At 41.2% G+C, this 23,593-nt stretch overlaps 2 protein-coding genes across 2 annotated transcripts in view; one reads left to right on the top strand and one right to left on the bottom strand.

Moving 5' to 3' along the window:
- The window catches only part of LOC119719912 (probable L-cysteine desulfhydrase, chloroplastic), a 32,254-nt gene extending 16,972 nt beyond the window's left edge, over positions 1 to 15,282 (top strand). The window contains exons 2-7 of the mRNA XM_038189383.1: positions 6,378 to 6,612; positions 8,449 to 8,621; positions 10,914 to 11,027; positions 11,895 to 12,161; positions 12,699 to 12,910; positions 14,582 to 15,282. Of these exons, the coding sequence (XP_038045311.1) occupies positions 6,392 to 6,612; positions 8,449 to 8,621; positions 10,914 to 11,027; positions 11,895 to 12,161; positions 12,699 to 12,910; positions 14,582 to 14,914 (1,320 nt within the window). The 5' untranslated portion in view covers positions 6,378 to 6,391 and the 3' untranslated portion in view covers positions 14,915 to 15,282. The remainder of the gene's footprint in view (positions 1 to 6,377; positions 6,613 to 8,448; positions 8,622 to 10,913; positions 11,028 to 11,894; positions 12,162 to 12,698; positions 12,911 to 14,581) is intronic.
- Positions 15,283 to 18,671: 3,389 nt separating this feature from the next.
- On the bottom strand, positions 18,672 to 23,590 carry LOC119719914 (60S ribosomal protein L35-like). Its single transcript, XM_038189385.1, has 3 exons — positions 23,488 to 23,590; positions 20,437 to 20,573; positions 18,672 to 19,100 (listed from the first exon to the last, which is right to left on the bottom strand). The coding sequence occupies exons 1-3, from the start codon at positions 23,488 to 23,490 to the stop codon at positions 18,869 to 18,871; spliced, it is 372 nt and encodes a 123-aa protein (XP_038045313.1). The 5' UTR covers positions 23,491 to 23,590; the 3' UTR covers positions 18,672 to 18,868.
- Positions 23,591 to 23,593: the final 3 nt, after the last annotated feature.

Genomic DNA, 23,593 nt, shown 5'->3' with positions numbered 1-23,593 from the left:
ATGTTCTTTTTAATTTGGGACAGTATTTTGAAGAAAAAGTAAATTGACCTATCTGATTTTCCAGCATTGAATTCACACACTCTTACCAGTTACCACTCACTGTTGCAATGAGAGTGTATGATGAGACCCCATTTTCTGGCTGCTCATTTTGAAGTAGGGGAGACGGGGGTTAGTTGGAACGATTTTCACAAAAACCTATCCATAACACAAACAGGTTTTCTTCAAGAAACAACAACTATGCCAATTTATTCATACACATGTATGTTGCAAATGTAGTAAAAATTCTCAGAATTGTTGATGGTTATTTAAAAAATCCATCTTGATCACAACTACGACATGCGTTCCAACTAACCCCTCCTATGGGGTTAGTTGGAACATGGTATGGGGTAAGTTGGAACTTGGTATGCTGTTAATCTGAAAGTATACTACAATTACTTAAAAACTGCATTTATATTTGAGTTTCAAGTAAAATAATTGTTCCAAGCACTGGTGATGCTCCTAACATTTTTTTTAATTAACAAACTGGCAAGAAATGGCACAAACAGCACCAAGACAAAAAAACACAGGAACATTGCGAGGCAAGAGTCAGCTACAAGCCTGATCATAAAAAGAAAACATCAAAACGGGAAATTTAACTCCCCAAAAATAACATGAAAAGCTTGCATAAAATTGAGGTAAGGTCAATGTGACCTGTCTATGTGCTTTCAAAATTGTTTGCCAAGTCAGAATATTTCCTCAATTATCATCATTATGTTCCAACTAGCCCCCATCAAAATGTTCCAACTAGCCCCAGTGGCCCATGTGACATTTGTTTGCTCACTCTACAAAACAGGGGCTCCAATAACATATCTTTTTAACCTTATTTTGTAGCTTAGTACTGGAGCATATAATACCCCCAAACTAGTCACTGTTATCTATAAACATCATTAAGAAAGTACACATTTTTTTAATGGTGAAAAAATTACTCAAAAGGTGAAAAAACAAACTTATCTTTCCCACTTGAGCACTATTGTTGCAGTGTTGCTGCAGGCAATATGGTGGATGGCTGTTGCTAAGGGACATCTCTTGAGGGCAACATTTCATAAAATTTAATTAAGATGATCAAGAAAAATTCATTGTTTCAACTAACCCCGTGTTCCAACTAACCCCCATCTCCCCTACCCCATTATTCCTCAAAAATTAAAATCCCGTTGAGAAAAAAAATTTAAAAATCCATATCTGGCACATTCTGGCTACCACCTCGCAACTTGTGGGTCTACATGTACAAGTCTACATGTACAAGTCCACATTCTATGACAGAAATTTAAAAATTAATTCCATTTTTTAAAATCAAGTACACAATTCTTGTTAGAAGTTAAGTCCTATATTTATTTTAGGAAAAAGAGGCACAATGTAAAATTAAAATTGCATCTTTAAATATCCATTAGAAGTCATAGCTGAAACCAAGAGTTCCTATAACAGATGAAACATCTACCTTTAACTTTTTACTTTTGTCACGATTGGGTGCAGACAACATGTCAAAGCATATATTTCTTAAGTGTAACTACTTTTTACTCAAGTAAGGTGTCATGTATCAATTTGTCAACACTGCCACTGGTCAAAATTTTGGTCTGTATTCTTTGTGAATAGAAGGGTTACATTTTTCAACTATAATAACGTGTCTTGTTTTTTTATTTCGACTATTGTTATTTATTATCAGCGGTCTCGGTCTCGGTCTCGGTCTCGGACCATATTGGTCTCGGTCTCGGTCCGCCTTGAAGGGGCTGGTCTCGGTCTCGGTCTCCGTCTCGAATCTTCAGGTCTCGGTCTTGGTCTCGGTCTCGGACTATCTGGTCTCGACTACAACACTGCTGAAGGGCCCCGGGAAATTTTTGATTCCAGAGATGCTCTGTGGTGCAATTTGAGGCGATTCCTGGCCCCATTTCAGCAAAATGTTGTGAAGATTGCAGGTTTTTTTTTCATTATCGCTTCGGTTTGCGGTAACGCCATGTGTTTTTTTGATTTTTTGTTCATCGGTTTAAAATTGTACTCTTGTATTTCTTAATACAAGCCTAGTTAAGTTTCTTCTGTTCTTCACTTGATAACCAGGTATTTTCGACTGCATAATAAATTTCTTGCATGTTATTTTGGAAAAGGAATTGGATAGGCTTAGTTTGTAAACTGTTTTAAGGATGCGTAGGGAGATCTGTCCTGAGGACTAATAATGCGGAGTGCGATTGTCTTTCGGCGTGGGGTCGGGGGCCTGCTTAAGGGCCCCGGGATTTTTTTTTTGATAATTGGATGCTCTGTGGTGCAATCTGAGGCGATTCCTTTAAGTTTCTTCTGTTTTTCACTTGATAACCATTTTCGTCTGCATAATTGTTTTCGTGCATTTTATTTTTGAAACGGAATTGTATAGACTTAGTTTGTAAACTTTTGCATGCTTTCTAATGTTTTGTATCAAGTTTAAATTTTCAGTTTATCAATAAGATAAGATTTTCTACGGAAATTTTCTACCGAAACTGACATGTTTTAGACTCCTTGAAAGCGCGTGGAAGAAATGCTGGCAAATTGTTCTTACGAAAACACACCCCTTTACTAATAGTACGGTCCAAAGAGCAGCGTACAACGTGTATGTCGCGCTCAGACACGAGCGTGTTTTTCGTACCGGTACATACGCTCATAATGAATCGCATTTCATAAACCGATATACTATGCAGGGTTACGTATGGAGTACGTACGGTGGGATCGCGGTTTATTTCGAAGCTTCTCGAGTTCCCAGTACTGTGTCATACGGCCAGTACACAATTTTTGCAGGCCGCTGATGTTTAATATCGGCGCCGGTATTTTTGTTAGAAGGTTGCCCTCCTCCTTCCCTCCTTTTCTCTCTCCTCCCCCTCTTTTTCCCCCTGTTTTATTCATTTAATTTTTTTGTGGACTAAATTTGACGGGGGGCACGTGCCCCCGCGGCCCACCCCTGGATCCGCGCCTGAGTTAGCCCCATTTTGAAATCACTTGACTTCCCTCTCATGTGCAAAATATTGAAGAAAAGTCTCCTTTAAAAATTGAATTGAGTCTGCAAACTTGGTTGGTGAAATACTGAGGACATTCTCTTTGCCCCAGTGGAATTTTTTTGGAGAAATTTGCTGGCTAAACTGTGAGTAAAGTGGACCTGATTTAGTTTTGCACGTTTCAGAGCACTCCAGAGCCCTGTCTGGCATCTAACAGTCATGTACATGTATACTCGAAGTAGTGCTAGGGGAAACTTGTTCGTCCAATTTAACATAACGTCAATGTAAAAAAACCCAGTGTTATTCATCGAGGCACTCTGTACTGCAATAATTTAAATGATTCTCTTAAATCGTTACCCTCACTATCTGTCTTTGTCAAAAAGTTAAAACTCATTTTAGTGAATCATATTCATAACTTGAAATGTTAACGGTGCATTAATATTTAGGCCTTGTCTCACACTTGTCCTGTCTGTCTCCCGTTGTGTTTTGTTTGTCCCTTATTACAGTACTTTGGTTGTATGTTTGTCCATAGGTAAGGGCACAAAAGCGTCTGCTTAACCTTATACCTAAATGTTGTCATATAATCTTACACTTTATTAGTAATCACTGTGTACATATTACTACTGACCTTTTTAAATTTATACATGATTGTACATAATTCGTCACCGTTTTCACGAACAGTCACATAATATGTCAAAAATTACCATTTTTTCGATTTTTTTTCCACACTATTTTGCTTTAAAACATTGTCATGATTGTACTTAACCATTTTGACATGTTTCTGTAAGCATTACATCTTAATTTCCAAATAACATTAATGATGCAAGGGGCAGATATCTCGAAAACTGAGTTTTGGATTTTCACAAACAAAGAGCCACATACATTTTGGCCCCTTGAACGCATACAAAACATGTGAAACAGAAAGGGCCAATATGCAGGAAACTTGAATTTTTGTTTTCACGAAGAGCCACATATCTTTACTAATTGATTTTTACTAATTACAGGGTAACTAATTAATACAGCAGTATTAATTTTAATTACTGGCTACATAAAATTCAGCTCTCATAGAAAGTAAAGTTTTTTTTATTGCACAAAGTTGTTGCAAAGTAGCATTTCTTGCAGTTTTAAAATACATTGTATGAGAAACTTCTTTTGCAATTATCTCCAAAACACTTTTCTTCAAATTCAACAAAATAGTTTGTGATCGTTCGTGAAAACGGTGACGAATTGTAATGAATGGCATCATAATGAAATAAATGTTACAACTAAATATAAGTTGTACAATAGCCCATCTCTTTGAAAGACGTTTGATGGAAAGATTCCCATATCTGGCCATCACTAATTTTCTAATCAGTGACCGGTGACCTATTAGCCATCAGAAAGTGATAATATGTCCTAAAAAGTTAAATTTAGCATGGAAAATATTGGAAGTATTTGCTGAGAAAACACATTTTCAGACCAGTCTCATACGGTTTGTGCACAGGGTGACAAGTGCATGGCCAGATATGGGAATCTTTTCCTTTGGATAAGTTAGTGTTCTCTTCTTGGATCTCACAGTTGGCGTCACTTATTGACGATTATACATGTATTTGGGACTATACCGCTTGTTATTTTGACATGATGACACCTGTTTCATTTGTCACAGCAAATTGAGCAGATGTATTTGCGACAGTTGCTTTCTGACTCATGGATATTTTGATCTGCATTGTGTGCATGTTATTATAATGTAAATGCACATTATGATGTATTGTGTACTCATATATGATATGGGCTTATTGGGTCATTCTATAAATTTGGGGTCCAAAGTGTGACATTTTTCCCATCCCTGTTACCTTGGTACTTTGTAATTTGCCATTCAAGCGTCATTAAAAGTGACTTCAAATGATTGTTTATTTGTTGGGTAGGTAGTTTGCTATTCATAATCACGCTTGTAAGATGACTGCATTAAATTAAGGAGTGCATCAGAATTATACAATCATAGATGTCAGATGTAACAGGGACGGGAAAAAAAGTGGACCCCAAATTTATAGAATGACCCTACTAGATATTGTGTGTCATTTGTGTACCGGTGGGTGTGTGCACATTATGTACTTGTGAACACGTACAATTTATATGATATGGGCTTATTGCATATCATTTGTGTACATGTATAGTGGGAGCATACGTGTGCACATGTGCTTCCACCGTAGTTTTGGGGTCTAGGAGTAGACCAAATTGACATCTTGTCAGAGTATTGAATTAATTGTGGACCAGAATTTTGGATAAACACATCCATGTCATGTTCCGAGCTTACCGTCTAAATTTGGACTTTTGTTAAATAAAAAAAAAAACCACTATATATAATGCATTGTTAAGAAGAGTTGACTCATGTCAATGTGGCTTAGGGCCTATTGAAAATGGCCTGACTGCAACATTTTAGTTGTCTCAACTAAAGTCTGGAGTTATTTTGGGCACTACAGCAGCAGACGAAAGTTGCATTTCAGTTGTAGAAGAGCACAAGAATGCAGGGGCGAGGTTGCTCACATACATAAATGTACAGTATGTACGTATTTCAGTGTTAAAGGGAATATGCAATGTGTGCAAGCATCAAGAAACAAAACTACCAAATTATTATGAAATACTTTACTGGACTGTTAGTGAATGACAGTCTAAAGCATCCTGTAAAATCATGGCACCTGGTTTACTGTCATTCTCAAGAAAAGTGGTATTTTTGTATCAATTTTTGTGGCGACCAGCGTTGGAAAAAACTGGCTTTTTTCAAATACTGCCCCCCAATTTACCATACTCACATGTAGTTAGTCCTCATTTTGTTTGCAATCAATTACACACCTACATGAACGGGTACAAGCCAGCTAGACTGTTTTCCTGTCCTGACAACTCCCAGACAATTATAAATTGCCCTGTTTCATCTTAAATGGGGTCAGGGAACCAGACTACAGGAACATGATTGTTTTTCTCAGTTTTTCCAGCATCTACAAACACAAAACTTCAAACCAGTCATGTAACACTAAAATTTGCTACAAATAACCCCCAAATCCATCCATTTCTGAAGATTACAGCAAAAGCAAAAGTATATTCCCTTTAATTAAACCATCCTACACTCGTGTGACAATCTGTCACTGATCATATGGCATCATATGGGTACAATTGGCGGGTTAACATGGCTGCTACACAACCTGTACCGGTATTAATTATGGTCAACCAATCTATCAAACCACTTAAACAGGCTTTGGCAGTTATATGGTGTAATCCTGAGGGAGTTCTGGTAGTTGGTGACCAGCCTGAACAAAAGCTACTGAGAGAGTTCCAGGTCAGGTTTTTTTGATAGTTGGTGACAGTTATAAGTATAGGAGGGTTTTAATAATAGCATTATCTTCTGTTATTCAGACACTTAATTCAACATGAAGCCTGTTGAGGTTGCATCTTCCGTGGCAGTTGGCATTTTCTCAGCTGCAGGACTAGTCTGGGGGCTTCAGTACTACAGCAGGAAACGGCAAGCAGCAAAGAAGGCATTTGGCCGTGAACTGAGGCAGGCAGAGTACTGTTTTGCTGAGGACTTCTGCCTGTGCAACAACGGCTCATTTGCTGCCGTGCCTCGTCCAATTCTACAACTGCAGCAAAGGTACATCCGTGGTAAACTTTAAACTATATCTCTAAACTTTATCTCATGTGCATACATGTATGTTGGGGAAATAGTTTGTGTTATATACATGTAACTGACATACAGATCCTTGTCATTTGATTGGTGGAACTCGCATCACGTGACATTCGTTATTGCTCCTATTCACGCCGGCGCTCAAAAAGTACTATCCGCCCATAGGGAATTGGAAATACTATTCAACAGTTAGGATCAGTCTTGTTCCATGACGCGGTATTTGTGTGCAAATGTATGCTGGTGTGCGCGTTCAGCGTTGCGGGTAGCGTGTATTGTTCCAAAGAGCCAGCGCTAACAGAGTTGGGTTCAAACATTATTGTGAAGGGGTGGTTAGGAAGAGAGAAATGCATTTTCCACCAAATTTGTTATGAAATAGAAGTTCAAATATATTGAGTGGCTTTAAATTGTGAAATGGGAGGAATATTATCGTTAAAATCGTTAATATCTGGACTTTTCCAGTTCACTCGGCTTCGCCTTGTGAAACAGAAAAGTCCAGATTTTACCTTGCGATAATATTCTTCCCATTTCACTCTGAGCCGCTCAATATTTGTTTACTGTCATGGGACCATGCGATCATTCAGGAATGTGTTTGCATGATTGTTCGATCCCTTGTTTACAACAGTCTAACAGAGCCATGAATAAGGCGATTGATTAATTGCAGTGCGATCGACCAATGATCATACCAGTGTGGTTAGCGCAGCATTTTTTTTAAAGTGTCTCATTTGAAACTGACTGAATCACAATTCAGGTACTAAGTTTCCTCTCTGAAGGGTGTCCAAAAGGTTTTGCGACCACTTTTGAGAACCCATGCGGGAAGGACACAGTGCAAAGTACAGTGCAAAGTACATTGTACGCATGACTTATTTGACACTGAATGTGCACAAAAATCCATAGCGTCTTCGCATGAGCATCAGACAGGGTAAGCAATGCGTAAGAATGGGTCTCCTGTTGGTCTCCTCCAAGTGTCCCTTTGTAACGGTTGAAGGGGGTATTAAGTTCAAAATTTGGCTAGTTTGAAATGCTTCAGTGCAAGACACTGCACACTGCAAATAGCAGGTGTGCCCTTTTATGAGGGTTTCAGTGTATAATAATAACAGCACTTTTGTAGCGCACAGTATCTGACAAAATGCCATTCAAATTTTCAATGGCGCTGGTCGTTGCAAAGACAAAGTCAGTCCAGGAGTCAAAATGCCAGGTTGAAGAGATAGTCTTCAGCTGTCGTTTGAAGGATGATGGATAATTTTGTGTTTTGAGGTCAAGAGGTAGTGAATTCCATAGACGGGGTGCAATATAAGAGAAGGCTCTGTCTCCGTAGCTGGCAAGGCGGGATATGGGTACATGGAGTGTGAGAGCCGAGGACCACAGACCAGGCCTCACATTGGGAAGGTGTATCAGGTCCTGGATGTAGATTGGAGCCAGTTGATGAAGTGCCTTAAAAGTGAGAAAGATGATCTTGAACTGAATTCTGAACTGAACGGGCAGCCAGTGAAGTTGAGGAAGTATTGGTGTGATGTGGTGGTATTTCTTGGTTCCAGTTATCAGGCGAGCAGCTGCATTCTGAACTGACTGTAGCTTGTTTATGATATGCTGTCCAGTGTGTCCAGTTAACATTCATTTGAGGGAATTTTTGCCATATGGAAGAATAAACTTCTGGTAGAAACTGCTTTGTTTTTTTCACATACATACATGTGTTTGAAATTGCAAATGTTCCCATATTTGAAGCAAATTAGAAAACTAGTCATTGAGGTCAATCCAGTCTGTGGTTTGCAGCAGCTTCTTATTTTTCACTTTGCTTCATCCTAGACTGATTGCAGAGCGGGAGAGGAAGCCTGCGTTATGGTACAGGAGGCAGTATGATCCCAAGTGGTTCCCATCAGAAGGAGGACACAATCGCTATGCTCAAGCAGTTATGGCCGTAGCCGAGTTTGTCGGTGCCAAATCTGAAAATCTGGTGCTTGTTGAAAATACTACAACAGGTACGTACATGTGAATCGAGACATAAAAGGTAAAGTAAAGGGGACGGAACTGTGTTCAGAGGAACAGAGTGTCCATCTCCCTTTGAAGCGATTGGGCCAGACTGGAGTCCATGAAATAATAATTTGGGAGGCTAATCATCCTTACTCGCAGCTGGTATGCTGAATTGCGAAGGACGCGGCTACAACGTGGTCGGGCCGCTGGCATGTAAAGGCGCCTATGGCTGCCGGCCACATCGACCCATATATGACCACGGAGCACAGCCTGAGATCGAAAGTGTTTGATTTTTCTGGAGGGAGGAAAACTGGAGGGCCCGGAGAAAAACCCTCGTGGCACGAGAGAGAACCAACGCACAACTCTACTCACATGCGATCCGCGGCCAGGATTCGAACCGTGGTCACCTTGGTGAGAGGCGAGCGCTTTACGCACAAGCCACCCATGCCACCCAGAAATGCTGCTATGGGGGTATCGCCACGCCACACTCCTCCACAGCGAGTCAGTAGAGTAATTGAGGTAAAGCGCCTTACTCAAGGGCACGCATGGCCACGGTGGGGCTCAAACCCACAATCTCATGATCATGAATCCTGTGCCCTACCGGTAGACCACATGTGCCCTACAAGACATGCTGACTGCAAGGTTTGTCTACTTAAACGCTTATAATTACCCTCTTCCAATTGTTCAAAATCAATGAGGCACTCGTGGGGGATTTGAGAGGATTCAGGCTATATGCCTTTAAAGGCATTCAGCCTCAATCCTAATTTGAAGTGTCAGTTGAATTGGAGGATGCATTGTGTCAAGGTTTTATCTGGCATTTTTTATGTTCAGCCATGCCTGTAGGCCTACATTGCACTGCTTCGACATTTTCAAATGAGTTGGAGGATTTTGAATGATTAAGGAAGTGGTTACCCATCCACTGAACACAATCAAGAAGTGACAGATGATTTTAGAGGAGTGATCTGTGAGGCAGTATCCAATTTGCAGGCATTTGAAGGATTAAAGGTTGCATTCTAGCCAGAATCCATTATATTTTAGATCACAATTTGGATGTACCTGTACATTGTACATGTCGTATATGTCCGTCGATTGTGGCAGAGGCACATAAATTACATGCCCATGCATGCAACCTTTCCTCAGATCCGCTGATTTCCTCGTTTTGTACTTCACATTATTGCAAATTGAAAAACACTGTACAAAGTCTTGTATGGTTTGGAATTTTCTCGTTTTTTCCCCCCAAATTCCCAGTTGCATGCCTGCATGGCACTAGTCTATGTAATACGCTGTGGTCTATTGCATGTTGTTATTATTATTATTATTTATTCGGCCAACAAATGAACAAAAGTAATTATAGATCCGCTGATTTATTAGGCAAGACAACCGCTTCTAGCCCTCTAGATTTTAACCAATCAGCGGGTCCTTTCTATATGTCTTTGGTCATTCACTCGTTGAGTGTCCTAGACAATGGATGAAAAAAAGCTGTGTCACACACTCTGTATCGGCTGTTGTTGTATTACAAAACACAGCATTGGAATTGACCAATCAAACCATTTAGTCCTGATTTGGGAATGAAATGAAGTCATGATTTAGTAAAGTCGACTCCGATTGGCTGGCGCGCGGCTTGCATATATCTGCATGTCTAGACATATCTGGCGTTATACAGGCCTTGGCTCCATGGATAACAGGTGGTACTCAGACTAGCATGTCATCGGATAAGAAAGAAAAGTTGGCAGCACCGGAGGGACACACGTGAATGGGAGGGGTTGCCCTATGGACCCCATGGATGAACAGCAGATGGGGGCTTTTACATGTCACCACTCTTGAGTGTTCCAGTGGGGGAGATGGGGTGCCTGAGCACACTGGCATGGTGCGTACATGTACGTGTTCTACATATATAACCCCCGAGGACCAACACACAAAGGGAGAACAACAGATCCTTTCAGTCCTCGGGAGTTGGGTCTTTTGTTCAAAATGGTCGTCCGTAGTAGGTTTGTGTGCTTAGTCTACGGGAGAGTGTTATATTACAGGGACAAAGGAAAACACAAAACATTGTCCTCGGGAGTGTAGTAAAACAAGATGCGTGTATATACTGTGCAAAGTAGACATATACCAAGTATTTTATGTCCACAAAACAACCCATGGTGTTCTTCGCTGCTGTGAGCATTCTAATGTCCCTTCCAGTCGTCTCCCCTAACTTTCTCTTTGGAGCCGCTGAGGGGGTACTTGTGCACATGCACTCAATAGAGGTGTCATTTTCAGGATGTTTGGGATATAGGTCGTCTTCCTTTTTGTCTCCGTAGGAATCAACTGTGTCTTGCAGAATTTGCCATTGACTAAAGGGGACAAGATTCTTCTGACTACACACGGCTATGGATCTTTCATCAAAACAGTTCAGTACGTTTGTGAAAAAACAGGTAAACGTCACGTACCGTTTGCACTCAATCAAACTGAGGCATACATGCAAGTCAAAATTTGTATTTTGGAAAGCTTAAAGAGGTTGTGGAATGCTCGAAAACATTTCCGTCATTTTTTGGGTATATGTAGCCTAAGGTGTGATGAAAAAAAATGACTATTGTTTCCGTCATAAAATGAGTACAAAAGGTACTTTTGAGAGCTGTTTTTTAAGTCCTGTCATGCCTGTTTCGACCTGAACGTGCAATCTGTGTAAAAGTCGTTGTTGCGGGCAGCAAACAAAACACAGTAAATCGTGACGTAATAAACAGGACTCCCGATGCAGAGTAGCATAAACGAGTCCTGTTTATTACGTCACGATTTACTGTGTTTTGTTTGCTGCCCGCAACGACGACTTTTACACAAATTGCACGTTCGGGTCGAAACAGGACCTGAAAAATAGCTCTCAAAAGTACCCTTTGTACTCATTTCATGACAGAACCAATAGTCATTTTTATTTCATCACACCTTAGGCTACATATACCCGAAAAATGACGGAAATGTTTTCGAGCATTCCACAACCTCTTTAAAATTACAATGTGGATTACATAGTTCTGACTTCTACCCATGTAGAGTAGTGGACCAGTGTACAAGCTGTGTTGAACTCTGGTTAGTGTGAGCTGGGTCCCTGAAAATCTGGGAGTTCAACCTGGGTCCAACACACAGATTTTTGGAAAGTGCGAAAGGGCCTTATGATGGATTTTTGTATTCACAAGACAAAACAGTATCTCATGCATTGATGGTTCGATTTAAACTTATAGCAGTATGTATATGCCGTATTTTCATTGTTAGCGATGTTCATCCTGATTTGATTGCCAATGCACTTATAGGTTCAGAGGCCGTTGTACTTGAGATCCCCGTGCCCATTGAATCTGAGGATGACATCGTCAAGCTGTATGCGGATGCATTAGAGCAACACAGCAACATCAAAGTAGCTGTCATAGACCATATCACATGCCCAAGTGCAATCCTGATGCCCATGGAGCGACTAGCTGCATTATGTCAACAGAAGGATGTACTGGTCCTTGTTGATGGCGCCCATGCACCCGGACAAGTACCTCTCAATCTGGAGCAGCTGCCTGTAGACTTCTATGTCGGTAGGTTGACAAATTGGGCCTACATGCATGACATGTATGTCTATTCATTGGCTCACTCGATCGCCCGTAGGGGAGTCAGGTTGGCATTCCTCGAACAGCCATAGCTGTGGCCTCATGGTTAAGGGCATTGGATTCGTGGTCTGCGGGTAAAGCTGCAGGTTGTGGGTTCGAGTCCAGCCTGAGGTTATGGTGCGTGTGCCCTTGGGCAAGGCACTTTGTCACTCATTGCTTCTCTCCACCCAGGAGTAATTTAATGGGTACCTGTGAGGGCAAAAATGGTTAGTGTGATTGAATTAGCTTCCTTGCGCCTAACAGGCAGCATCAAGCCATATACTCCCCAGGGAGCTGAGATGGTATTTGGAATGTTTCATGGGCCCAATGAGCAGGGGTAATAATGGTGCAGCGCCTTGAAAACCAGTCCTGGTGGATACGTGCGCTTTACAAATACCCACTTTTATAGCTCTAGTTTTGTAACTTGTTTCTTTCTGTTCTCCCCATATTAAGGCTGTTGCAATGCATGTTCATTTCTTCCTGCAGGTAATTTACACAAGTGGCTGTTCAGTCCAAGAGGTTGTGCCTTGTTATGGGTACATCCCAGCCATCACGATAGCATCCGACATGTGATAACCTCACACAGTACGTATGCGCCTACACTAATGGAGAGGTTTTGTTTTATTGGAACCCGGGATAATATCCCCTACTACTGTGCAACTGCAGCCATCAAGTTCCACCATGACCTAGGTGGCCTGGTGAGTGGGCTGCCTTTGCTGTGTTTGTTTGCCTTTACAGCAGCGGTGCAATTGACCTATCGCGGTAGAATTGCGTCAACGCAGCTTGTGGAATATTGTCCAATTACATGTGGACGCGCAACGCGCAAAATCTGAGACAAACAAAACTTAGCGTTCACAAATTCCATAGGGTTGTCGTTGAAGTTTTCTCCGATAAATATGGAATTTTAATTGGACTGTTTAACGTGTTCTTAGTTTGGACATTGTCATTTGCTTTAGCATGATTTCCATGTCATTGTGGTTAATAGTACATACAGTCAGTGTGACAGTTCCCGATCATCGACAGTTCCGGATCACTTGATTAAATACAAATTAATTCAAGTGCAACCAAAATTTGTTTTCGAGATTTTTTCCCAACAATTTGAAGGTCTATCATTTTGCAATTGTCGGGTAAAAGAAATTTTTGAAATCGCTTAAACATTACCCACGATCCAGTTCGGCGTCATACTTGCTTGTTTTGGGTCTGGCCTGTGAAGGAAGCCCGTAATGGTAAAACTCTGGTTTCCTGTGGAACGTAGCCAGCATTTATCATTTATTTCCTTCACTATATAAGATTTTCTTGTAATGTAAGGAAATAATCTCAAGTATCACTAAGTAATAATGATTTTGGCATTTGAATTTGAATTCGCCGAACGATTTTTATCCCTTTGCTTGAGAGACAGTGCGGATCACCCATGCACATGATGCAGTTTTAATTGTGTGCAGATTAGATGATGAAGGCGTGACACACGACGCGCCCACTGTGAATGATAAATTTGTACAGGCACAAAATGTACCAGGTATAGCGCAGCGTGCGTGATCCGGTACTGTCCAAAGTGATCCGCAACTGTCGAGTTCAGTCCTGTACAAAAGCCATTATTTATTTCCCTTTAAGTTGAGTCTGTGTGAACATATTGGGTTTTAACTTGAAGAGGAGGAATTTTACAAGATGATGTCACTCGGACACGGAAACCCCGAAAATAGGACGGGTGTACAGCAGTTTGTATAAAAAGTGATGCGGTACTGTCGAAAGTGATCCACAATATGTCCTGTACAAAGGCCATGATTGATTCCCTTTAGGTTGAGTCTGTGTGAACATATTTGGTTTTAACTTTACTTGAAGAGGAGGAATTTTACTGCGAAATGATGTCACTCGGACACGGAAACCCCGAACACAGACGGGTGTACAGCGTTTTGTATAAAAAGTGATCTGGAACTGTCCCACTGATAGTATTATGCGCCTATCAAATGTTTACCCCACCCCTCCCACCCCGCGCAGCCCCAGGTCCGATGTCGGGATTTGGACACGTTTTTCATGCCCCAGGATGGGGATTTTGGTCACTCAAATTACATTGTTACCACTGGCGTACTACATGGAAATGCATTTACTTGTGCGCCCCATGTATGTATGTCGGGGCATGGTCACTTAAATTTTGCCCGAGGGGTGGGGATTTTGTCACTTCAAAAGTGACAATCACCACGTCTTGGGTGGGGCAGCCCGGGGGGGGGGGGGGGGGGGGGGGGGGAACAATTGATAGGCGCATTATTTCTGCACCAGGATAAATTACCCAGTCATCACGTACTTTAGTTTGATTGCTCATTTTACCAGTGGTGTAGAGAGAGTTCTAATGTTTCCACATTTAATCTCATCAGGAGGCTATCACAGCATATAACGCCAGCCTATGCGGCTGGGCCGCAGACATGCTCGCCAAGGCTTGGAGCACAGAGCAGTTGGCCATTCCAGCTCACATGAGGGCGCCCTTCATGGCTATCGTTGCCGTCCCGGAGACCGATGCCTACCCAGCGTGCCCTGAAAGTTGTGGCAAATTGATGGGGGCTGTGTTCTCTCACAGTGGAGTGATTGCTGCATTTTCACACTTCAATGAGAGACTCTGGTGTCGACTTTCCAGTCATGTTTATAATTGCCAGGATGATTACTATAAACTTAGGGATGCTGTGCTGCAAGTGATGCAGATAGACCAATAATTGATAGGAAAGGCATGAATTGTAGATAACACTTTAGATTAGCTTTTCATAAACTGGTACAGGGAAACGCCGCTATAACGAACATAGCAGGATCCACAGAAATTGATCACAATAGTTATCATTCGGTATAGGGATTTAAAGCTGCTAGTGTTTCGGTACTCACTTTTCAATAAGTAGCGCCCTTCAGAACTTCACCCTGCACGCCCTGGTAGTTACTGAAAGACGACTTTGAACACGTGCCTACTAGTGAATTATGTAACTACTACAGAAATGGGAGAGACTTTCCCCTTTTATTCCTTTTGGAAATAATAGCCACTTGTCACTCTTCTTTTGACATTGGTCAGCAACAGTGTTCAGTACGTTTTGTACTTAAAAATCAGGAGCCAAGCACAATGTTCAGAATAGCCGAATGTTCGGTAAAGAGACGTTCCACTGAAGTGGAAACAGAGTTAGACTTTTGGATTAAATTATAAAGAAGCCCACCTTTTGTTAGAGATTGAAAACCATTAATACGTTTTGCGTTTATAGTTTTTTTTTTTTTTTTTAATATGATAGACATGTACATGTATACCTTCAATAAAAAAAAGAATTGATCACATTTACCAATAATTCTGTAGTCATGGATTAGAGAATCATATAACACCCAAGTAAATCCTTGTCATTTGATTGGAGGATTGTAGGTCACACGGCATTCATTACTCGAACCATTGCACGGCCTACGTCATAACCGTGCATTTTTGGTTCCATTCACCGTGCATTTTCGTCCCATCCCTTTTGATCTATTGCACGCCGTCACCGCGTGCATGCTCAGACGCGCAGTAGCTCGGCACTATACGATCGTTGCGCTATTTAGACCATATATCATACTGCTGTTATAGCAGTACAAAACTTGCCTTTGAAGTTGATGCAGTTGCCTTGATGATTTTTGTGCACTGTTTTAAGAACTACAATGTTGAGTTTCATTATCGTCAATGATTTGACTTTTAAACCTTTAGCCTTGAACAAGCTGAGAAAAATAAGTGGACAATTTGGTGAGTTTTGTTTGTTCTTGAAGTTTTATCCTCCAATCGAATGACAAAGATCTACTTGGATGTTATATAAAAAAAAAATGAATGTTTTGCATTCGTGCAATGGTGAGAATATTTTCATTCGTTGAAAGATTGAATGTTCCATTCAACGAGGCGAAATGGAACATTCAATCTTTCAACTCATGAAAATATTCTCACCATTGCACTCATAAACATTCATTATTTGTATAACATCCAGTCATACTTTCAAGATTTTCTTGAATTACCAAGGTAAACTTTGCATAAATATACCATTTTCAAAGGCTTAGTTAAGACTGGTTGAGGGAATATGGTGATGCAATGTATTCCAATTTTAGTAGGTGGGTGGACTTCTAACAAAAGGACTGTGACCAATAATGCATGTTACCATGGAGATGATGTGTATACTTATATTAATTAAACAAATTAAATTAAAAGTATTTTAAATTAGTATTTGTTTCTAACTCGCCAAGACTTCAAACCGCTTACTTTTACTTCTTTTATGGTGGAGACTAGTGCCAAGTATGAATCTGAAATGTTACGTCAAATGGATGCATTAATTGTGCAGCGCACAAATTTATGTTTAAACAAAACAGTTTAAATGACCAAAACAGTTTAAATTTCTAGTTGCCCTGCCCATTCAAATACCTTGCTGCTTGTTTTTTTTTTCTCAATTTTATAGTGCCTTTTGCATTATAATTCACTCGAATCTCTCTTTTACCGAATCTGTATTTTTTAATGCCCATTTGTGCTTTTAAAGTTTTAACTGCTTGTATAGTTCTATATTCTTATACTGTAAGCCATGTTTTAATAATGTCCATTTGTAATGTCCTTTTGTATTGTCTCTTCTTAAATTGTGGCATCAGGAGATTAACTCGATAGTAATTTAGTTTACTTTTTTAAAATCCATCAGGGGTGCTACTTTTTTTCTCTCTTTTCTGTTCTCTCTCCTAACTGTATGTGCATGTTTTTGTTTTCTTTACTGTTCTTATTGTCTGTACTTGAATTTTTACCTGTGAAATTAATAAATGAAATGAAATGAAATAAATGAAATGGTTTAGATTATAAGACATTTAGCAGATGTCTTTTTTTGTTCACATGGTTTAGTTGATGCCGCAACGATTTGATCAAAAGAGTTTTTATTTTGCATGGTTGATTTTGGCTTGTGTATTCAAAGGAAAGTGTTTCCGGTTTTCTTCAGTCATTTTCAGCGTAGTGAAATGTATTCCATCTTCTATTAGCCCAGGGTGTTGTATTGCAATTCACTTAAAATCCTTTGCATTATGTTTCTTTATAAATTGGATTGTTGTATTTTATTACGCGGCTCGGTTTTAGAAGTTGGCACTTCCAGATTTTAGAGGGGGCAGAATATTTGCCATGTGAACGGCTTAATTTTGTATATTTTTAACACCACCTCCCCCTTTTCAATAATGTAAATAAATTTGCCTGAATTAAGATTCAATTAGTGGCATACATGTATTTTATTTTATAATTAAAAAAGGACAAGTCAATGCGACATACTTTTTTTTCGTGTTTTATTTTAGCAGTGACATGGAGATGTATTTACAGGTACACCCATTACGTGCACTCAACCCCCCGCCCCCCCCCCAAAAGAAAGTTTGATAGAAACAGGTTATGCAACCCACACTTTGTATTTCATGCTTGTGTAATATGCTCATTTTGCAAGCTGTCGTCAATTTGTTTCTGCATACCTGCATTATCAAGGTCAATGTCGTTGGTTTCCCCAGCACATGGAGAAAATAGCCAAAACCAAGTTTACTTTTTAACCCTATCATGCGGTGTAGCGTGAATATCCGACTCCATGAAATGTGGACTCATTGGTAGTATTGCGCACGCGCGAGTACGATACTATGCTATTTTTAGGATCGTTTCGGGAGAGTGACCCGTCACGTGCAAGGGATTAACCAATAAAAGGGAAAATGTGGTCCGATTTTCATAGGAGTCGGATTTTCATGCGACACCGGGATTATTTTGACAAGAACGGAACGAGGTGTGGGATTACTTTTCACTCGACCTCAAGCCAGGCGGGTTGAAGCCATCACCCTCGGGCAGCACACTCATATTTCCAGCCTCGCTCCGTGTGTGTTTCATCCGTTTTAAGTACATGTGTACAGCAAAACTTTCCCGGTATTATACGTCATCCAGCGCGAACTGGTCAAGACTCGACTAGGGGTGTGCATTTACAGGTAGTACAGGAACCGGGTACCCAACTGAAAAATATCCGGGTACCCGTTTAATAAAGAAACCCAACGCCAAACATGCCCAAATTCAATGGTCCGCACGATAATACTACCACATCGACGCATCAATACAGCAAGAAGCGTGTACAGCGAGCTTTACAGTGTAAACTGAAGCTTTCGCGCGAGTCATAAATGTGAATACGTTTTGTTTCCTATGTGGCCTGGTTTTCAATTAAAAATTCCCCACAAATACTTTAAAACCTTTCCGTTTCATTGTCTGAGAAGTAACTACTGTAATTCATTTGGAAAGTTGGTTGTGGGTACCTGATCCCATATCTAGAACCAGTTTCTGACATTAACGGTCGGGTACTCGGTTCCGATGCACAGCCCCAATTAAGAGATTCATCACTCACTACATTGTACTAGACTAGTACATTTACCCCAGCACATGGATATTTTAAAGATAATGTCCACCAGTACAGCTAATAAACAGACACAAACACAAGTCAATGATGTTACTTGAACATTTTATTTTCCCATTTTCACTCTTGGCATCGAATATGCATCACTTTTTCAACAGTGATTTTATGTTTTAACACTGGCGGTTAAATTTGAAGCATTTTCCGTTGGATTGGGTTTCAGGATCCTTGAAGACTACTTTCATTTATAGCATGATCTGTACAGTTCCGGGTGTGTCCAGTTGCCACTTATTCCCGCACAGCATACTTGCGCATTGGGTACAGGCGCTCCTTGCGTTGTTGCTTCTTGTTCTTTCTCTTCAGGTCGGTCTTGGAGAGGGCTCGGCGCTTGGCTCTGGTCAGCTTCCTGCGCAGGTCCAGTGGCTTGTACTTCGTGTCCTTGTAGAACTTGCGCAGGTTGTCCTTCTGCGTCTCATGGATGACTGTTAACACACGGGCAATGCCTTTCCGAACCACCCGGCTGTAGGTAGGGGGAAAAAAGACAATGTTGATCGTTTCTCAATTGGGTTCCTCAGGACTACCCTGCTCAATCCAACTGTGCCTAATTTTTAGTTGTCTGCTGGATCCAACAGTCCCACTTGGTGTTATTTGTCAGTACCCAACAGAATCCAACTCTGAATATCCCTATGATATACTAGGAACCATACCCATCCTTGCAAATTCCTACACCATATGGGGAACTGCACACACATTTGATTCTGGAGGTGTGCCGACCCAAAGTGTAAGACTTTCAGTTTAGGAATACGGCACCCATCCTGACAGGTTCCAACATAACATGTCATGAGGGTTTGATGGGTTGAGTTCTGTTAGGGATACAATGTATGTATAGATATTTGTACAAGGGGTTTACTGCTCAATCCAACAGGCTCCATCGTGTTTATGATATAGTTGGACCCTGTTGGATTCAGCAGGGTTAGGGTTAACACTGCCAGGGATGAGAGACAGAGTGATACCATCATACCAGGGTAACTGATACATGTTCCTGACTGAGCATTTTGTGGGGACCTGGATTCATCCCCCCAAATTTTATCACCTGAAACAAATATTGAATTTAAAATTACAAACGGGAAACAGGTTTTCCGAATTGTGGACAAGTTAAAAAAACAACAACTTGGTTTTGCAACAAAGGAAATTTAAGTTTGTTACGGGTCTATTTGCCAACAATACAATGGATAGCCTGTGGCAGTTTGATATTTTAATCTTGGAGACAGTGTGCTCCACTCTATGACACGTGCCCAGTGAGTTATACCTTTAATACTTCCGGACTTCGAATGTTTTTCTACAGCAGGTTCAAAAAAAAAAAAATATTTGGTAATAAGAAGCCGATTCCTGTAAAATCTTCAATCTGATTATTTTTGCAGTCCATATCGTAGAAACAACTACGGTACGGGGTGCTATCATTCAGGGTTGGCGATTTTTTTATTTAAAGAAAAAAAAAAAATCAGACCATTTCTGAAACAGCAAATGTTATATACAACGTATCCTGGTTTTGAGTGAACGTGGGAAAATTGGTAGCTAGCTCTGACATGTCTGATGAAAAATTGGCTCCCTTTTGTTTTCTTTCACAAAAATTGTTCAATTGGGAGGGGGGGGGGGTGTTGGGAAGGGAAGAGGGGGAAGGGTTTTACAACACGTGTGAGATGCTGGCACTTTCATACGTTTCCTTTTGAACAAAATATTTGTTGGCAAATGTTGGGCCAAATCGCTCCCCCACCACCAACATGCTGGAAAGGCCACTGAATCAGAAATGGAATGACCATTTAAGTGTACAGAAGTGAGCATATGAAACATCTTACATTTTGCAGAGCTTTGAGGCCTGTCCTCCAGTGACCTTAGCGACCCTGAGCTGGGACAGTTCTTGCTTGAGCTGTTTGAGCTGGTCCTCAAGCTCCTCCTTCTTCTTGCCTCGAAGCTCGTGGGCCTTGATCTTAGTCTGGTAAACAAAAAACCAAGGATTTCAAATCAACAAAAAAATGCTTCTGAAGCCAATATCACATCAATAATACATTTGGGTAATTCTATGTATAAATTTGGGTCTGTTCTTTCAAATTTCTGTTACAACTGACAAGTACAATGTATTAGCAGCATGTATACTGATAATGATATTGGATTCCATCACGTTGATAAGAAATATTTAGACCGTTTTTGGTTCACCCCAAAGATGAGACCCTTCATCAAAACAAATGCGGTGTTATCTACAAGATTAAATGTCTTGATTGCCCTGTAACATATGTGGGCGAAACGAGCAGATTGCTGGGCACCAGGTTCAAAGAACATTCCAACATGAAGCTAGCCCCTTTAACAGCGGTTGGTGAACAATCAAAGATCACCAACATTCCATCAGCTTGGAAAACGTTCAAGGCATTTTCCCTAGCCTGTTTGATTTTTTTCTTTTACAAAATATTTCACAAACAACAATATGCATACATGTAAAACGTGTATAGAGCCTGAAAGTGGTGCGCTTCAGTACCCCTCAAAAAGGAAAATTAACGTGTAAAAGTCAGACTTTTTTTAATTAGTTGATTTCTTAAGAAAATCACCCTCGGCATTTTATGGAAACTGAAAATCACATGATGTGTGAGAGAAATATCGTGCCAAAAATTGACGTCTCACTTCCGAAAACTTCCGTGCCTCGTGGAACTCGTTCAAGCATGACAATTTATGAAATAATTTTGTGGCGGTCATTGGGTAAAAACTTTAACTTAAACAGGAGACTCAAATGTCTTTTGGGATGGGCAATTATTTTGGTAATCCTTACCTTTAGGACCCCTTTTCTATATAAGGTTAAAAGACTCACCAAAACAGTTGACTAAATGACAATCAAATGTGACATTCTGATATTTCTTGGCACATTTGAACATTTGGCATTGGCAATGACTCCTCTTGAATATCAGCAGGTTTAATTTTGTATAAAAAGGGCCGGGCTTTGATTTATGAGGGGTTAAAGACGACGATGACAAACAGGAAATATATTTAAAAAGCAAGATGGCGAAATGCAAAAAAAGGTAGGAAAGTCACATTTTCTTTGAAAGTGCTTTCAAAATTATTACTAACATGAGTTTGTCTGAAGAAAAAAGACTTCTTTTAGCCAGCAAAAGTCACTGTGGTACTGGACAGTCATCTGCAAAAGTCAGTTTTGAACAGAACTCGTACAAAATAGAGGTGTCCTAAAAGTAAGGATTACCATTATTTTGAATAAACTTGAAAGATCTATTTTCATTTACAAACAAATTTAAAAAGACCGTTGATAAAAACTCTATTAAAAACGTGGGAGCAACTATAGAATGCAGGGCCACGCCGAAGCAAGGTTTTTTATTTTGCCTGGAGGCGTGGATGGAATAGGAGTAATAGATATGCAAACCTGCAAAAAAGTGCTAAGTACAGCGAAGGAATGCACTGCACTTGTCTTCTAAGCTTCTCATGAAGGATCGGAAGGGAGGGCGTGCTTGTAAATGTGTTGGGGGCACTGTCTGGAGCGGCGGAGGCGCCGAGTCTTGGAGTCACAGAATCGCGGAGACGCGGGGCACTGGAGTGGCCGCAGTGGCGGAGGCGCGGAGTCGCAGAGACTCGCGCCGATAGAGGGCGCAATTTTCGGCGGAATTTTTTTGAGAACGAAGCATCCATATCCATTTTAAATGGGCGCGCAAATTAGGAAGGGAGGAGGGCGACGGGGGCACTGTCTGGAGCGGCGGAGGCGCGGAGTCTTGGAGTCGCAGAATCGCTTTAAATGGGCGCGCAAATTAAAAAGGGAGGAGGGCGACGGGGGCACTGTCTGGAGCGGCGGAGGCGCGGAGTCTTGGAGTCGCAGAATTGCTTTAAATGGGCGCGCAAATTAGGAAGGGAGGAGGGCGATGGGGCACTGTCTGGAGCGGCGGAGGCGCGGAGTCTTGGAGTCGCAGAATCGCTTTAAATGGGCGCGCAAATTAAAAAGGGAGGAGGGCGACGGGGGCACTGTCTGGAGCGGCGGAGGCGCGGAGTCTTGGAGTCGCAGAATCGCTTTAAATGGGCGCGCAAATTAGGAAGGGAGGAGGGCGACGGGGCACTGTCTGGAGCGGCGGAGGCGCGGAGGCGCGGAGTCGCAGAGACGCGTACCGATAGAGGGCGCAATTCTCTGCGTGACGCGGGCGGGGCACTATACACTGGAGTGGCGGAGGCGCGGAGTCGCGGAGTCGCAGAGACACTAGACACGCACCGATAGAGGGCGCAATTCTCTGCGGCTCCACGACTCCACGATCGATTTTCGGAGGTAGGTCGACTGCGGTTCCACGCCTCCACGCAGCCGTACGGAGGCGCGGATGTAGAGTAAAGTGGCCCTGCATTCTATAGTTGTACCAAAACGTGACCCAAACGAGCCTAATTAAATCAATTAAAACAGTTGATAAAATTATATACAAATTGATGCAGTTTTGCTTTCTGAATTTAGCCTAGGCCTAAGTAATGATTTATTTCTTCCTGTCCTTTCATCTTTGTCGTTGCCTAATTTTGTGACTCGCTAGCTGGGCTACTTAAGGAATAGTTTGACTAGCCGGCCGCTGTTTTGACTAGCATTTGGCTAGCGGGCTACCGCTAATTTCGAACCCTGAAGTGAAGTACACAGCAAGCCAAGGGCCTACATCATACATGTACATTACATGTACAATGTACACACACATTCATACATGTACTAATACTATACGGACGAGGTTCTATCTTTGGGGCAAAATGCATTTAACAGGAATTTGAAGTGGAAATACTTCTTCTTAAAGTATCCTTGTTTGTTATATAATACAACTGATGTTTTATTTCTGTCATTGTCATTCAGTTCAACATGATGATGGGGGATTTTTCAACCGTTTACGATTACTGACCATGTTGAGTGTAGTCCGAGGAATAAAAGGCCGATGAGGTCAATGAACTTACTACCCGTCGTGAATCCTGACTTCCTCAAGTGTTAAAATAGGTGATGTTGAGCAG

This window comes from Patiria miniata, unplaced genomic scaffold, assembly GCF_015706575.1.
Source record: "Patiria miniata isolate m_02_andy unplaced genomic scaffold, ASM1570657v1 HiC_scaffold_9, whole genome shotgun sequence".
NCBI lineage: Eukaryota > Metazoa > Echinodermata > Asteroidea > Valvatida > Asterinidae > Patiria > Patiria miniata.
This window is presented reverse-complemented; position numbering and strand designations above follow the sequence as displayed.

Coding starts and splice junctions, on each gene's coding strand:
- LOC119719914 (XM_038189385.1), bottom strand. Junction 19,101..20,436: donor GCCTCAAAGCTCTGCAAAAT/GTAAGATGTTTC, acceptor CCCTACCTACAG/CCGGGTGGTTCGGAAAGGCA.